The 16,841-nt window shown below is 42.1% G+C and overlaps 1 protein-coding gene across 3 annotated transcripts in view; it reads left to right on the plus strand.

Moving 5' to 3' along the window:
• The first annotated feature begins 1,413 nt into the window (after window positions 1-1,413).
• Window positions 1,414-16,841, plus strand: part of CCDC102B (coiled-coil domain containing 102B) — a 152,579-nt gene continuing 137,151 nt past the window's right edge. For all 3 annotated transcript variants that reach the window (XM_068147755.1, XM_068147756.1, XM_068147757.1), the window contains exons 1-2: window positions 1,414-1,495; window positions 14,511-15,131. In XM_068147755.1, the coding sequence (XP_068003856.1) occupies window positions 14,526-15,131 (606 nt within the window). In that variant the 5' untranslated portion in view covers window positions 1,414-1,495; window positions 14,511-14,525. The remainder of the gene's footprint in view (window positions 1,496-14,510; window positions 15,132-16,841) is intronic.

A 16,841-nucleotide genomic window follows, 5' to 3' on the forward strand; every position in this document is an offset into this window, starting at 1 on the left:
GTCCGGAGACATTAGATGTCTCGGTCCAGAGACACAGTTCTTTTAAATATTCCCGTGTTGTGAAATTAAAGGCACAAACGAGGCCAAAGTATCAACAGCTAGACTATTTATTACATAAATAAAGTGGACATAAGAAAGGAAGAGGGAGAAAATAGAGAAAGTGGACATAAGAAGGGAAAGGGAGAAAAGAGAGAGAGAGAGAGGGACGAGAGATAGAAGAGGAAAGAAATTATATTACCACACCCCTCATCCCCCCCAAGATAAAGTCTGTGGAGGAAAGGTGCTGCAGGAGATGTTGGGTTTGTAGAGTAACCGTGGTGAGGCTTTTGCTGGAGAACAGCTGTGGTCCTCTGGGGAGATGTTGGGTTGATACAGGAACGGTGCTGAGGATTTGGCTGGAGCTGTGGTCCTCCGGGCAGCTTCTTTTCTCCGGAGCAGCATCGTCCCGGCTTTCTCTTCTCAGCGGCCTGGCCCGTCTCCTGTGTTTTCCTTCATCTCCGTTTTTCTCCCCGTTTTTCTCCTCTGTTTCTCTCCTCTGTTTCTCTCCTGTGTTTCTCTCTCCAAACCAGCAGTTGCTCAAGTCTTTTATACAGTTTTTTAGTCCTTAGGTATGTAGTCAAATATTGTCCCTCAGGAATTCCAGTGGCAGGAAATCTGTGTGTTTGGGCAAGACCCTGGCTGGAGGAGGGGGGAATCTCCGTCTACCCCATCTCCATCCAGACAAGTCCTGGTGGTGAAAACCATCGTATCACCCTGCCCAAGGTACTTGATGGGCGGAAACCACCCTGCCCAGAAAGCGTGATGGCTGGGTCCTTGGGTCCATTGTTGTAGTCCCGTGTTATCATGATGCAATCACAAGCTGATTTGCATCCAGGATTGGTGGACAGGATTCTTTCCACCTTCTTTCCAGTGGCTCTGCTATCACTTTATCTTTGTTGACTCACATAGAGAGAGACAAACTTATTAGACTCTCACACATGGGCAGGAACACTGCACACTAGAACAGGCTACCCAGAGCCCCATCCAGCTTGACTTTAAAAACCTCCAAGGATGGGGCTTCTACCACACATAATATTTAATTTAATATACTGTATATTATGTTATGGATATAGTATTGTTAATATATTATTAATAACTTAATGTTTAATTTCATTTATACACAATATTGGAGGACTGAGCTCATATTCTGCAGCTAAGAAAGAGAAGGAGAAATGAAAACTGAATGAAGCAATACTTAGTGAAGAACACCATGTCAAAAAGTTTTTATTTCAGATAAATTACTTGCACTTAAAAGCAAAATGTGGTTTTAGTTTTGATAAAGGCTGACCAATAAGAATCTTGTTTCAAGTTACTGTGGAGTGGCCCTTAATGCTGTAAATAATCCCCTTGGCCAAGTCCCAGTGCTGTGCAGATGAGAAAAGGATGCAGGAAATTCTGTTGTTTACACATCTGTCTGTAACACTGAGAAGCAAGAGGAGCCCAGCAAACCCAGAGGGTAAGGGGTCTTAAGCTTGTGGGTTTACTGCTTAATTTTTATATGTTTTCAAGCATGGTTTACTGCCATGCTGATGTGAAGGAGGAAAGCAATCTAAAATATCCAGCAAAAATAGTGAACGTCAGAAAAGAGTGATTGAAGTATGTAGATAAGTTTAGATGTGGCTAGGTTTTTCTCTGTTGTTCTTGCCACCACTGTTGGATAGTCTTAATTCTAACACCCCATTAAACACAGCTTGGTTTGCAGATGTAGTAGGACCCTCACCATAACAAGGTAAGTTTTCAAAGCTTTCAATGTGGCTGTTTGCTAAATGCTTTTTCTAAAATTCTTATTATTGAGTGTAAATGCAGAAAATTCAAGGATGATATTGTTTCAATACCAAACCCCATTTTAAAATCACTGTGTGAAATTCTACCTGCAGTAGAATGAAGTAGCAAAACTTTGGTAGCTTTAAATCCTATGAACATAAATGTCGCGAGAATATTGTTCTGAGTCTGCAGCAGTTCATGTCAATCTTTTTTGTTGTTGTTGTTTTATTTTTTTGTTGTTGTTAGAAAAGTGCTTCCACAGTGTTTATACAACTAGGAATTTGTGTAATCAGGAAATATCTGATGATAGAATATGGAGGGGAAAGCTTATGTTCCTAGCTGCATGATGTTATTTGAATCCAATAAAATATAATTCATTGATACTGTGTTTTGTTGATGCTGGACAAAGTTATTTAGGTTGTCATTATTGGAAAGGCAAACATCCCAGCTGGTATGAGACAGTATGGATGATCTATTGCCTGTGTGAACCAAGGGCCAAATTTCTCAAGTAATGTTGATGAGTTTAATAAGAAGATAAAATAAACAGTACCAACAGGCAGCCTACTGCTTCTTCAGGTAGCTGCATTTCGTTTTGTGAAGCAGGTTCTTCTATCAATAGTCCTGCTGCTAGCAGTACAGATTTTTTGATCTATGTTAGAAAATATGCATTTTTTTCACTCTCTGAATGCAATTCTTTTCATGATATAATGAAGATGAGAAGATTCCCATAATATATTAGGCAAATTACATTTTAAAGAACACTTATTAATGATCCAATCCATTTGTCAGGACCCTTACTGGGCTTTTCTTTTCCAAGTTGTTGGAAACCTATTTTCTTTTTTTAACCCATGTATATAAAGGTTTTACAGCAGATTTACTTTATTAAGATGTATCAATACATAGAAACTATATTCTCCTGTTATTCATAGAATCATAGAGTCATTCCGGTTGGAAAAGACCATTGAGATCTACCTCGCTCCAGTTTGAAACATTTACACCTCGTTCTTTCACTACAAGCCCTTGTAAGCAGTCCTTCTCCGGCCTTCCTGTACATCTCCTTCAGATATTGAAATGTAGTTATCTCTCCAGAGCCTTCTCTTCTACAGGCTGAACAGCCCCAACTCTTTCAGCCTGTCTTTATAGGAGAGGTGCTGCAGCCTTCTGACCATCTTTGTGGCCCTCCTCTGGACCCACTCTGTCAGGTCCATGTCTCTCTTGTTTTGATGGTCCCAGAGGTGGGCACAGTACTCCAGGTGAGGTCTCAGCAGAGCAGAGTGGCAGAATCACCTCTCTCCATCTGCTGGCCACACTTCTTTTGATGCAGCCCAGGACGCCATTAGCCTCCTGCAAGTGCTCATTGTTGACTCATGTCCAGCTTCTCATCCACCAGTATCCCCAAGACTTTTTCTTCAGGGCTGCTCTCAATTTCATTGTCCCCCAGCCTGTATTGATACTGGTAGAAATTATTTCTTAAGTAGGTTTCCCTCAAAGAAGAATTAATGGTGTGGGAGTATCACAGACTGCTATCTAACAGCATTAAATACCACTAGAGTCCCTGAAATGTTGAAAGAGATAAAATGGTGTTAAAATGCTAACAGTGGTTGAGAACAAGCAAGAATAATTACATATAAATGTCCAGGAAGTACTCTAGAATATTCTTTTAAGACTTAATTACAGAAGAAATGGCTTCTAAAACTATTCTGATAAAACTGAGGGCATCTTTGAGCAGCAGAAGCTATTTCTGACACAAGTCTATCAAAGTAGTCAAAGAAGCCAAAGGGATAGGCTGTGACCCAAGGAAAACAAAACATTCATTTTTACTTGTCTGTTTCTGTGGGTGGGAAAATCACTTGTTTCCAGATTGACTCTGAGCAGCATTTTAAAGTAAAAATGTTCTTTGTCCTAATAAGCATTGGAATGTTTTAGGTCTTGGTCTGAAACAATCCATCAAATATCTGTGATTAATTTTTCCCTGTTCCCAGTGTTATGAAATTGTTATTGAAACTAGGTCATGTTTTGAGTAGAAAAAAGATCATATATGAATCACAGAATTATTGAGATTGGAATAGACCTCTGAGATCAAGTCCAGACCATGACCTAACACCACCACATAAAATCATAGAATTGTTAGGGTTGGAAGGGACCTCAGGGATGATCCAGTTCCAACCCCCCTGCCATGGGCAGGGACACCACACACTAGATCAGGTTGCCCAGAGCCACATCCAGGGATGGGGCTTCTACCACCTCCCTGGGCAACCTGTTCCGGTGTCTCACCACCCTCATGGTGAAAAACTTCTTCCTAACATCCAATCTGAATCTACCCATTTCTAGTTTTGTTCCATCACCCCTAGTCTTATCTTTACCTGCACCCTAATAAGTCCCTCGCTAGCTTTCTTGTAGACCCCCTTAAGAAATTGGAAGGCCACAATAAGGTCTCCTTGAGCCTTCTCTTCTCTAGACCATGTCACTAAGTGCCACACCCTATCTTTCCTTAATAACTTCCTGGGATGGTGATTCCACCACCTCCCTGGACAGTCCATTCCAGTGTCTTACTGCCCTTTCCATGAAGAAGTTCTTCCTAACATCCAACCTAAACCTTTCCTGGTGCAGCTTCAGGCTATACTCTGTCATCTTGTCACAAGGTGCCTGGGAGAAAAGCCTGACCTTACTGCAACTTCTCTTCAAGTAGTTGCAGACAGCAATAAGGTCCCCCCTCAGTCTCTTCTTCAAGCTAGCCACCCCCAGCTCCCTCAGCCTCTCCTCATCAAACTGTCCCTCCAGTCCCTTCCCCAGTCTCGTTGCTCTCCTCTGGACCTGCTCCAGCATTTCAGTTTCTTTCTTCAAGTGGGGAGCTCAGAACCGCAGACAGTACTCGAGGTGAGGCCTCATGACTGCTGAGTACAGGGGCAGAATTACATCACTTGTCCTGCTGGCCACACTGTTCCTGATACCAAGCTAAGATGCCATTGGCCTTCCATGCCACCTGGGTACACTGGTGGCTCATGCTCGGCTGGTTGTCAGCCAGCACTCCCAGGTCCCTCTCTTCTGGGATGCTGTCCAGTCACTCACCCCCAGTCTGTAGCACTGCATTGGGTTATTGTGGGCAAAGTGTAGGACCCTGTGGAAGATGTCCCTGTTTACTGCAAGAGGGTTATACTAGATGACTTAAGGTCCCTTCCAACCCAAACCATTGCAGGATTCTATGGAAATAAGAATGTTTGTCACACTAAACACACACTGAAACTAACTTATTCTGCCTTCTGGGGAAACAGGAGGAAACTCTTGGCTATTCTTTGCTTCAGCTCTGGAACTGCTGGAAACAAAAAAAGTCAGAAACTATTTTAATCTGATTAAGAGCAAATCTTATTGTGTTTGCAGAACAAGATGCCTGAGTGTTTTCCTAAATCTCATGAAGTGCTCCTTTGCATCTTCAGCCACAAGTCATTAAAGATGCTGAACTAACATTAGCTAATGGGAATGGTATTCTTCTTACCTGATTCAAGCCTCAGAATAGATTACTACTGCTCTAAAAAATCTTTCTATGCTATTCAGGAGATGCTTCTTACACCAGATCTTTAACTGATGTGAATTCATTGATATGAATTAGCATTGCCTTACTGTAAATACACCCTGAATTTGGTATGAATTTAAGTTATTATTCACTGCCTGGCTTTCTTAATAATTGTACAGAGCATCATTCAGAGAATAAATGTAGCCCGTGGTAGATTATCGATCTCCACATAGAATCAATGAGATGAGTTTAGAATTCAGGTGAGCTGGCTTCTTGCTTTGTCCAGAAGCTTACACTAGGTTTTGTAAACCCATTGGTAAATGTGTTTCCCTGAAAAGGTCTAAATCTTTGTCAGTTCAGACTTATCCTAACTGCTTATGAAGTTGATTTTTTTCTCTTTTTTTTTATTGATCATGCCCTAATAAAAAGTGACAGGCAACCTCAAAGGAGAGCTAGCCAAGCAAACTATTTTGTCTCAAAAGCCACAGCAAGCTTGCTAAATTAGGTTAGACTTGTTTTGGCTTCTCCTTAATACTTGGTTCTGTTAGAGATTGGCTGGGAAAGCTGTACATTTCTCACTCCTCTCCCCCTCTGCAAGATCTGATTATGAAGTTATTTTTTCAAGAGTAGTGGCTGAGAAATGAATAGCAGTTCCACAGTCTTGGATGTATAAAAATGATGGTTGATATATTACAAAGGTTTGTAATCAAACAAAACATTCTTGGAGAAATTAAGTTACCATACATTATAGCTAAAGCAGTGCTTCAGAGCTTCTTTTGGCCTTTATGGGTAGTAAATGACAACATCTGTATGGCCAAATATTTATGTTACCCATATTTAACCCTAAGTATTTGAACACAACTTCAAAGATGTGAAGGACCATCAGACTGACTGTGTAAAGCATCTTGGAAGATATTGCAATGATATATAATGATTTGTGTTAACCAGGAGACCTAAATCACAAGAAGTATATAATACTGCTTCTCATCTTGAAGCAGTATCCAAACTGCTTAGGGCTTACTGAAAGTGGCAGTCAAAAAAGGAAACAAAGAGTAGAATTTGTTTAGTCTTTAAATTTGCTCTAATCTGTAACTACCTTCCAAGCTGTCTTTAATGAATGTGTATCTGTGCAGTATGTACATAAGCTGGCTAATATTATATAAAATATAGTCATGTGTTTAAAAAGAAATGTAATCAGTGAACAGGATCTTAATTTAAATTGAGTATTTAGACAGTGGGAGAAAATGGTGAAAGAAAAAGCAGCATACAGGACCAGAGGGAAGCGGACCAAGTTCTCTCCTGGTGCATCCATTTATAAAGAGAATTGCAGCATTTAGTTCTGAGGAAGAACCTCTAAGACCATCATTGGAAATAAAAATGTAAGATAGGCTGTGAAAGAATTCCTGTCCTTAGTTACTACTTTTAATTGTTGGTGTCATATGTGTTATTAGAACTTGAAAGAACCAAACCTCTCTACGTAAGAGTGGTTTTTATTCTGTGGAAAGAAAAACTGCTCAATTCATAGATTCACAGATTGCATTGGTTTGGATGGGATCCAAACCTCTGTAGTCAGCAGGGACACCCTCAACTAGATCAGGCTGCCCAGGGCCACAGCAAGTCTTATCTTGAATATCCCCAGGGACAAGGCCTCAAACATACCCCTGGCAAACTGTTCCACTATTTCACCACTCCAGATATTAAAATGTAGCTATAAGGTCTCCTTGTAGCCTTCTCTTCTCCAGGCTGAACAGCCCAAATTCTTTCAGCCTGTCTTCATAGGAGAGGTGCCTTCTGATCATCTCCAGCAGGTTCATGTCCTTCAACTGTTGGGAGTCCCACAGTGTGGTGGGTTAACGCCTTTTTCTGAAAAACAAAAGAACAAAGCAGGGTGGAGGTCTTGTGGGTACTTTACCCTCCCTGCAGGGCGTTGCCCCTGGGAAAGCTGAGTCTCTTCCACTACCCCCTCCCTGCCCAGCTAGGGTATAAAAAGCAAGACATCATAGCTGTTGGAGTCTCCTTTTTGGCTCCTGCCTCTGCTGGATGAGAGCTACTGCAGCTGCCCTCCTGCTCCTCAGCCACGTGGCCGGACCTGATCCTTTTCCCTGCTGCCTCCGCACCTCCTCAGAGCAAGACTGGTTTTGTATTATTCTTTTCTGTCCCCCTCCCATCCATTCTTGTTCCTTGCCCTTGTGAAGCTGTTTTTTTTCCCTGTTATTGTCATATATATATATAATTTGAAGAAAAATTCTTTGCCTCTCTACTTCCAAGCTGACTCCAGATTGTTGTTTAGTGGATTTGCTCCTTACACTTTTTTTTTTCCCTCTCCCTGTTTGGAGGGAGGAGGGGGGTGGGGAGTGGGGAAGAGATTCTCAGCCTTTTCCCCATTTGAGCTTTTAACTCTCAGTTAAGGCTCAAACCACTACACACAGCTGGAGAAAATACTCCAGGTGAGGTCTCACCAGAGCAGAGCAGTGTAGCAGAATGACCTCTCTGGCTCTTCTGGCCACATTTCTTTTAATGCAGCACAGGATGCCATTGGTCTTTTGGGCTGCAAGTGAACACTGTTGGTTCATGTCCAGCTTCTCATCCACCTGTACCCACAAATCCTTTTCTGCAGGACTGCTCTCAATTTCACCATCCCCTAGCCTATAGGAGAGCAAATGGGGATAAACCGATGGTGTGACTGGTGTGGCCAACTTAGGACAACTCAGGACCACTTGATGGTTCTTTTTGTAACTTAAGAATTACGTAGCTCTAATTTTACACTACATGTCTTTAGGTGTATTATGAAAACCCTCAAGAGAATCAAACTAATATTAACAACAGAAAGAATTCCTCCTCTGGAGTCAGATAATTTTTGCTTCTTGCACTTGCAGCGCACAAGGCAAATTAGATTTTTTGATAGAAGGCCAAGCTGAACCTTGAGTCTCTCTGGTTTTTGTCTTCTCTCTGTCATATTATTCCCTGTCATCATCTAGCAGTGATCAGCTCAGAAGAGGAAACTGACTCCAGTTTTGCACAGACTGTACTAACTTCTTTTACTGCTTCTCCTGAGTTTAAAGGTATCTGTTTATTTTCAAAGCAAAGGTGTTTATCCCATAAGGAAATAATAAGGAAAAGAGTGATATTCAATTTTCCCAAGACTTCTTTATTTGGCCAGCTCTATATGAATTGTAGAAGACTTTACCCAGCACTTCTGTTTTTCTTCCTTCTTCTCAGCCAGTCTAAATATTTTGAGTATATTTTCCTTCAGTTTTAACTCGGGGGTTTGGGATTTGTTTTGATTAAGCATTTTGGGTTTTAATCCTGTCCTTTAAGAAATTTGAAAGCTAAGGAACTGTGAAATTAAGATTTAGGCCTGGTGCTATCTTTTACACTTTAAAAGTTCAGGCTGAGGATAGGTGACAGAGGAAGATGGTGTTGCTTAATTTTTACCTTATGTGTAATGAGTTTTAAATTTATGCATTAATTCAGTGAAATTGTGGCTGTGATTTATACACACTTAGCAAACTGCACTTTCCAAATAAATATGATTCCAAAACCTAATTTGTTTAAGGTACTTTATAGATTTCATTACTGGACAAAAAAAAACCCAACCCTCACAACACCTGTCTTTGTGAAGTTATAAACAGAAAGTGACATTTTAGGGTTCTCACAGCATAAGTGTGTTTAGTTATTGGCCATGAGAAGTAAACAAAGTGGGGTTTAGAAATAAATAAGATTTGTATCTATATCTTCATATTAATGTAGCTAGAGAAGTGTAAACAGGGGGAGAAAATCACAGAATCATAGAATGGTCTGGGTTGGAAGGGACATCCAAAGGTCATCCAGTCCAGCCCCCTTCAGTAAGCAAGGGCATACTCAGATAGATTAGGTTGCCCAGAGCCCTGTTGAGCCTCACTGTGAATACCTCCAGGGATGGGGCCCAACCACCTCCCTGAGTAATGATCATGTAGCTCACAGTATCACTGTATAACTTAGGTTGGAAAGGACATCGAGGATCATCGAGTCCAACCTATCAACACAAACCCCATGACTAGACCATGGCACCAAGTGCCACGTCCAATCCCCTCTTGAACGCCTCCAGGGACGATGACTCCACCACCTCCCTGGGCAGCACATTCCAATGATGAACAACTCGCTTGGTGAAGAACTTCCTCCTCACCTCAAGTCTAAACCTCCCCTGGCGCAGCTTGAGACTGTGTCCCCTTGTTCTGGTGCTGGTTGCCTGGGAGAAGAGACCAACCCCTTCCTGGCTACAACCACCTTTCAGGTAGTTGTAGAGGGGAATGAGGTCACCCCTGAGCCTCCTCTTCTCCAGGCTAAACAATGCCAGCTCCCTCAGCCTCTCCTCATATGGCTTGTGTTCAAGGCCTCTCCCCAGCCTTGTTGCCCTTCTCTGGACACGTTCAAGTGTTTTGATGTCCTTCTTAAACTGAGGGGCCCAGAACTGGACACAGGACTCAAGGTGCGGCCTAACCAAAGCAGAGTACAGGGGCACAATGACTTCCCTGCTCCTGCTGGCCACACTATTCCTAATGCAGGCCAGGATGCCATTGGCCCTCTTGGCCACCTGGGCACACTGCTGGCTTATATTCAGGTGGCTGTCGATCAGCAGCCCCAGGTCCCTCTCTGTTTGGGAGCTCTCCAGCCACTCCGACCCCAGCCTGTAGCTCTGCATGGGATTGCCGTAGCCAAAGTGCAGTAAGTAAATAATTTGCATTGCTTGTCTCTGCAGGACATATTTTGGCTGGTATTCAGTTGTGACACGTGAGGAATATAATATTTGGAAACAACAAATAAGTTTAAAACATACCATATGGTTTAATATTGGGTGGTTTTTTTTTATAGCTGTGGTAAAACTAAACAGAATGATCTTTGGCTGTGCATTGACAAGTCTTGAAATCACTATCTTTCCATTTTCAGTTCAAAAATAGCGATTTTCATTACTTGCTAACAGAGACCATGATCAGATCCAGACTGTGGAAGGATGGTAATCTGCATAGGTTGTCCCAACCTGTTTGGATCTCTCAAAATTGCAGCTCAGTCCCAGGTCTCTCAGACTTCACAGCAGAGATGTTCAACGCCTTCATCATCCTTGTAGTTCTCTGTTGGACTGTCTCTAGGAGGTCCCTTTCTCTCTTGGATTGTGGAGCCCAAAGCCGGACACAGTATTACAGGAATGGTCTCAGCAGCACGGAGGAACATTTGAGCATTGTCACTTCTAGAAGAAGTGACAAGTGACAAGAAGTGACTGAGCAAAAATATGTTGTTAACCTCAGAGGAGACAGAGCTGAAGATTAGAATCACTGAAGAGAAATAGTCCTGTTCTAGCTCAAACCAGGACAGTAGGTACTCATTCTGCCTCAGAATTTCATGCTAGCCAAATGATCAGCCACCTAACTGTATTGCCAGAGAATATTTAGGCTTTTGGTGTCTGGATGCATGTTTTAAGATCTGTTCTTAGACTGAACTGTATCATAAATCACTTTCACAGGATCACAGGGTATTAGAGACTGGAAGGGACCTCTGGAGCAGTTCAAGTCCAACCCCCTGCCAGAGCAGGACCACAGAATCTAGTGCAGGTCACACAGGAATGCATCCAGACAAGGCTTGAAAATCTCCAGAAAAAGAGGCTCCACAACCTCTCTTGGGAGCCTGTTCCAGTGTGACCCTTACAGTAAAGTTGTTCTTCCTCATGTTGTCTTCCTGTGCTGTAGTTTCTATCCATTGCCCCTTGTCCTATCACAGGGCATTAGTGAGCAGAGGCTGTTCCTATCCCTCCCTTCCTGACACCCAGCCCTCAGGAATAGAATAGAATAGAATAGAATAGAATAGAATAGAATAGAATAGAATAGAATAGAATAGAATAGAATAGAATAGAATAGAATAGAATAGACCAGGTTGGAAGAGACCTTCAAGATCATCGCGTCCAACCTAGCATCCAACACCACCTAATCAACTAACCCATGCAACCAAGCACCCTGTCAAGTCTCCTCCTGAACACCTCCAGTGATGGCGATTCCACCACCTCCCCGGGCAGCCCATTCCAGTGGGCAATCACTCTCTCTGTGTAAAACTTCCTCCTGACCTCCAGCCTGAACCTCCCCTGGTGCAGCCTGAGCCTGTGTCCTCTTGTTCTGGTGCTGGCTGCCTGGGAGAAGAGACCAACCTCTGCCTGTCTACAACCCCTTAGATCCCCTCTCAGTCTTCTCCTCTCCAGACTAAACAGCCCCAGGTCTCTCAGCCTCTCCTCCAAAGATAGTGTTCCAGTCCCTTCATCATCCTTGTAGCCCTCCATTGGACTCTCTCAAGTAGATCCACTTACATTGTGGTGGGGTTTCCTCCAGACATTTCTACCATTTACTTGCCAGTATTTTTTCTTTCACTCAGTTCTCTAGCCAATGAGCGGAACCCCTAAGGGTAACATCTTACAAGTTAAAATCAGTTTTACACCAGGAATAAGCACATGTAATTGGATTATCTTGTCTGGACTTGATGGGCTGATAGCTAGTAGCCCTTTGTGAACAGCCACGTTTTCAGGGAGTGACAGTTAGTCATTTTCCCATAATAAGCCCATCCCTCCTGCTCAGCTTCTCTAAGCCTTCTTGCTTTGTGTTTGAAGGCAAACTGCAGAAATATCATGAAAAATCTTGACTTTCCAGTAGCACTTACAAATGCAGATGTACCGCTTCAATGGCTCATCTTATCCTATTCCATTTACAGATTAGACAAAAAAAGAATTAACTCTCTTAAGCTGAAGCAGACATTTTCTGTAAAGACACAGAATTGGCTGAGGTCTTCATCATGAAGAGACATTTAACTGGGGATTAAGTCATGCAATTATTAAAAGGGTGTTGAAACATTTTCCTCAAGTTGCTGACCCAGCTACTGAACTCACCAAAAAACCCACGTTGAATCAACAGAGATTCAGTACAGAGGAAGTGTAGTAATTCATTTCTCTACTGGTGACTCATAGATTCATAGGATGGTTTGGGTTGGAAAGGACCTTAAAGCTCATCTGGTTCCAACCCCACTGCCATGGGCAGGGACACCTTCCACTAGACCAGATTGCTCAAGGCCTCATCCAGCCTGGCTTTAAACACTACCAGGGAGGGGGCATCCACCACTTCCCTGGGCAACCTGTTCCAGTGTCTCACTACCCTTATTGTAAAGAATTTATTCCTAATCTCCAATCTAAATCTGCCTTCCTCAAGCTTCAGTCTGTTGTCTCTCATCCTATCACTACAAGTCCCTGTAAAAACTCCCTTCTTGGCATTCTTGTAGGCCCCTTTTTGGTACTGGAAGGTCACTATCAGGTCTCCCCAGAGCCTTCACCTCTCCAGGCTGAACAGCAGCAATATCTTTGTGTCATGGATAAGGCTTATTCAAATGAAATTTCTGGCAGTAAGTAAGGCAACAAGAAAAAGGCTCAACCTTGATCAGGCTTTAGCAGTACCTATGCTACCTCTGTGTAGTGTTGCTGTGGGGGTTGGTGCTGCTGCACCAGCCAGTGCTAATGAAGGGAATTGGGAGTCCTTTACTGCCCTTTTCCTTTTCCCTTGTCCGTACTTGACTACAGCAGTTCTTCAGCAGCTTCTGACATGGCATATAAATATCCTGAAAGGCACTGAAGAGTTGAGAACAGCTGGGAAACTGGGACCAAAACCTGCAAAACTCCTATTTGGCTCAAATGAATCATGACTGAATCATAGTGCCAAGCCTACCTACTCTTCAGTATTTTGTTTGCTGCATTGGCTTTCTACATTTACAATACAGGTATTAACACTAATTGCTGTAACATAAAAACATGGGGGGGTTGCAGATGGATATAGCAATATAAGAGCAAGATCCACTAGGATGATCAGAGGGCTGAAGCTCCTCTCCTATGAAGACACATTGAGAGAGTTGGGGCTGTTCAGTCTGGAGAAAAGAAGGCTCAGAGGAGACCTTATTGTGGCCTTCCAGTATCTGAAGGGGACTCCAAGAAAGCTGGGGAGGGACTTTTTAGGGTGTCAACTAGTGATAGGACTGGGGGGGAATGGAACAAAAATAGAAATGGGTAGATTCAGATTGGATGTTAGGAAGAAGTTCTTCATCATGTGGGTGGTGAGACACTGGGACAAGTTGCCCAGGGAGGTGGTGGAAGCCTCATCCCTGGAGGTTTTTAAGGCCAAGCTGGATGTGGCTCCGGGCAACCTGGTCTAGTGTGAGGTGTCCCTGCCCATGGCAGAGGGGTTGGAACTAGGTGATCCTTGAGGTCCCTTCCACCCCTGAAAATTCTGTGATTCTATGATCTTAGTCTTCTGCTGATATAGCAAGGGTTTTAATTTGTTTTAAGATAGCCAACAGGAAAAACCAGAAGGTGTAACTGACTAGTCTCTACGGACTGTCTATGTCAACAACTTCTCAGCACTGATGTAAGAAAGCATTTTCTGAGGCTGAATGTGTAGTAACAGCAAAGAATGAAAAGGAAAACAAGATTTACTGGCAGAGTCAAGTCATCATGAGGTAGGCAACACACTAGCCTACAGCACACTAGGGTAGTGTTAACCTTTCCAGATTAATATGAGAATCTATATCCTGGGCAGCTTCTGAAATACAGATGGCAAAATAAAGCCTCCTGTGAAAATGCTTGATTTTTAACTTATGAAACAAAGAAAACCCAAGGGTCAGGAGGTTATTTTGTGTTTTGTGGGGTTTTTTGTTTGGTTGGTTTTGATTTTTTGGGTTGTTTGGGTATTATATAAGTTTTGCCTGGCATGAAGTTCCAGTTTGAGAAAGAAGTCAAATGAATCTGTGATTGTAGCTCTAGATATTTAAAATACATATTGATTCAATTTAACCTTCTCTGAAGGAAGAAAGCTTTTGCCTGGTTTCTCTAGACTTAAAAGTTTTCAAGACACTATGATTACTTAATTACACTTCCTTTGCTAGCAATTCCTAGTCAAGTAACAGATTTGCCCCTTTACACTTTACTCAAAATATTACATTAAAATATTTTAATAGCTATTTCTTGTTGATGAAGCACATTTCTAAACTGTCAACAGCATTATTAATATTATCTCATAATTATAGCAGTAAAATAAAGTACTGTTTGTGGTGGTTATTAATACATTTTAATTGAGGGAAGCTTAATCATTTTCTGTCTTTATTTTCTGTCTGTATTTCTTTTTCTTTTTATTTTTTTTTTCAGGAGGAGTGAAATTAGATGAATCCACAGATGAATGTAGGCTCTGCTCAGGAACTAATGGAAGAGACATGGGTTTTGGGGACTCAATCAAGACAACCTTATAAATCTGTTGGAGATTGCCAGCCAGGTGCCCATCTATGCCATTCGAATATGCCATCTCAAAGTTTCTCCCCATTTTCATCTCATTATCCATCTATGGATATGAATTACAGCAGTGATTGGGAAATTTTTGAAGCAAGGAAGGTTCAGGAGCTGAAAGAAGTCAAAGCCAGAGCCGCCCAAATGGAGAAGACCATGCGCTGGTGGTCAGATTGTACAGCTAACTGGAGGGAGAAATGGAGCAAAGTTAGAGGAGAAAGGAACAAAGCCCGTGAGGAAGCGAGACAATTGAGAATCAAATTGGACAGTGCTGTAAAAGAATTGAGTATGCTTAAAAAAATAAATCAAGATTTAGTAAGTGAAAAGGAAAAGCTGGAAAATGTAGCCACTTGGAAAACAGAACTCAGCTGCTCAGAAATATCTTATATTAAAAAAGACCTGAACGAGTTAACGTTTCTGGAAGGAGAACCTGTGAAAGAAGTGAGCAAACCCAACAAGACTGCAGTGGCAGAAGGCGCAAAGAAGGTAAGGAACAGAGGTATATTCATGAAGAAGGGGGAGATTATGGATGTGGATCTAGAAATGGGGTTTATCAAGAATTTTGGCAAAAATACTACCTCATCCATTCAATAGCAAAATGGTCACATTTTTCACCCACCCAATATACTTAACATAGAGAAACAGGGAAAACAGTTGATGCCCTTCAGTTACAGCCAAGCATTTCATGAACAGAAACAGACTGATATATCCCAGAACTTAAGAGTTTTGTTCTGACTGTTGTGTTTTAAGGTAAGAGATTATCTACGTTATCTGAATTCTCAGTGGTTTATCTACTGGGATTTTTTCAAGCTCCAAAAGAGTAATGTAGGATCTTGACTTCTAAAACTAACATGATTTAATTTTCCCTTCATGCAGTTTTTAAAATGTGGGGAAGAGGTGAGGCAAATTCTTCAGCAGTCACAAATATTTTTTGCTTGTCAAGCAGAACAATTAAGGTGTTACAAAGAATGAAACAATCAAGTATGGGCATGTTTAATATAGCTCCTAGTACTATACAGAAGAACCACATACAGTCATCAAAATGCAGCTATTTGGTCATGTTTTCCCCCTTTTTTACTCTGTACCTTAGTGTGTGTTAAGTTTTAGATTCATAGAATGGTTTGGGTTGGAAGGGACCTCAAGGATCATCTAGGTCTAACCCTGCTGCCATAGGCAGGGACACCTTCCACTAGCCCAGGCTGCTCAAGTCCTCATACAACCTGGCCTTGAACACCTCCAGGGAGGGGGCATCCACAAGCTCCCTGGGCAGTCTTCATGTAAAAACTAAACCTATTATTTGTCTGATTGATAAGAGTCATTGGAGATGGCAAGATCCTACATTGTAGGACCTAGAATTTTTTTTGTCCTTGAGTTCAATAGAAATTGTCAGGATTTTAGGCCTTAATGTATTATGTTGAGATTTTTCACTTATTCTGTAATGCACATAATATATTCCTTTGAATTCTGGGGGGAAAAGCACACTAAGGAGTTGGTATTGAGAACAAATTCAGCCAAAAAATTCATGCTTTTGGGTTGTTTTGGGGCAGACAAACGCACCATAGGAAGGACACAAAATACCTTTTAACTCCTTGCTGTAAAACAAAGCACCACCTGAAAAATCACAGTATCACAGTATAACTTAGGTTGGAAAGGACCTCGAGGATCATTGAGTCCAACCTATCAATTCAGACCACATGACTAGACCATGGCACCAAGTGCCACGTCCAATCTCCTCTTGAATGCCTCCAGGGACAATGACTCCACCACCTCCCTGGGCAGCCCGACTCACTCGGTGAAGAACTTCCTCCTCACCTTGAGTCTAAACCTCCCCTGGCACAGCTTGAGACTGTATCCCCTTATTCTGGTGCTGGTTGCCTGGGAGAAGAGGCCAACCCCTTCCTGGCTACAACCACCTTTCAGGTAGTTGTAGAGGGCAATGAGGTCACCCCTGAGCCTCCTCTTCTCCAGGCTATGAAACTTTGAAACTTTACATGTGAATGGAAAACAGAATTATCTGTTCAGCAGCCTCTAGTACTTTCTGATAAAGATTTCAGGCATTTGTGGCACTTTGGAAACATTGTCATGGAGGTGTTGGGTGGAAGGTTGTATTTGACGATCTTGGAGGTCTTTTTCAACCTTTATGATTCTGATTCTATGATTGTAAGACTGCTGATAGTCTGTTAAAATGAGATCAGT

The sequence above is a fragment of the Melanerpes formicivorus genome, unplaced genomic scaffold, assembly GCF_026170545.1.
Source record: "Melanerpes formicivorus ecotype bairdi unplaced genomic scaffold, bMelFor1.0.p_v2 SCAF_15, whole genome shotgun sequence".
NCBI lineage: Eukaryota > Metazoa > Chordata > Aves > Piciformes > Picidae > Melanerpes > Melanerpes formicivorus.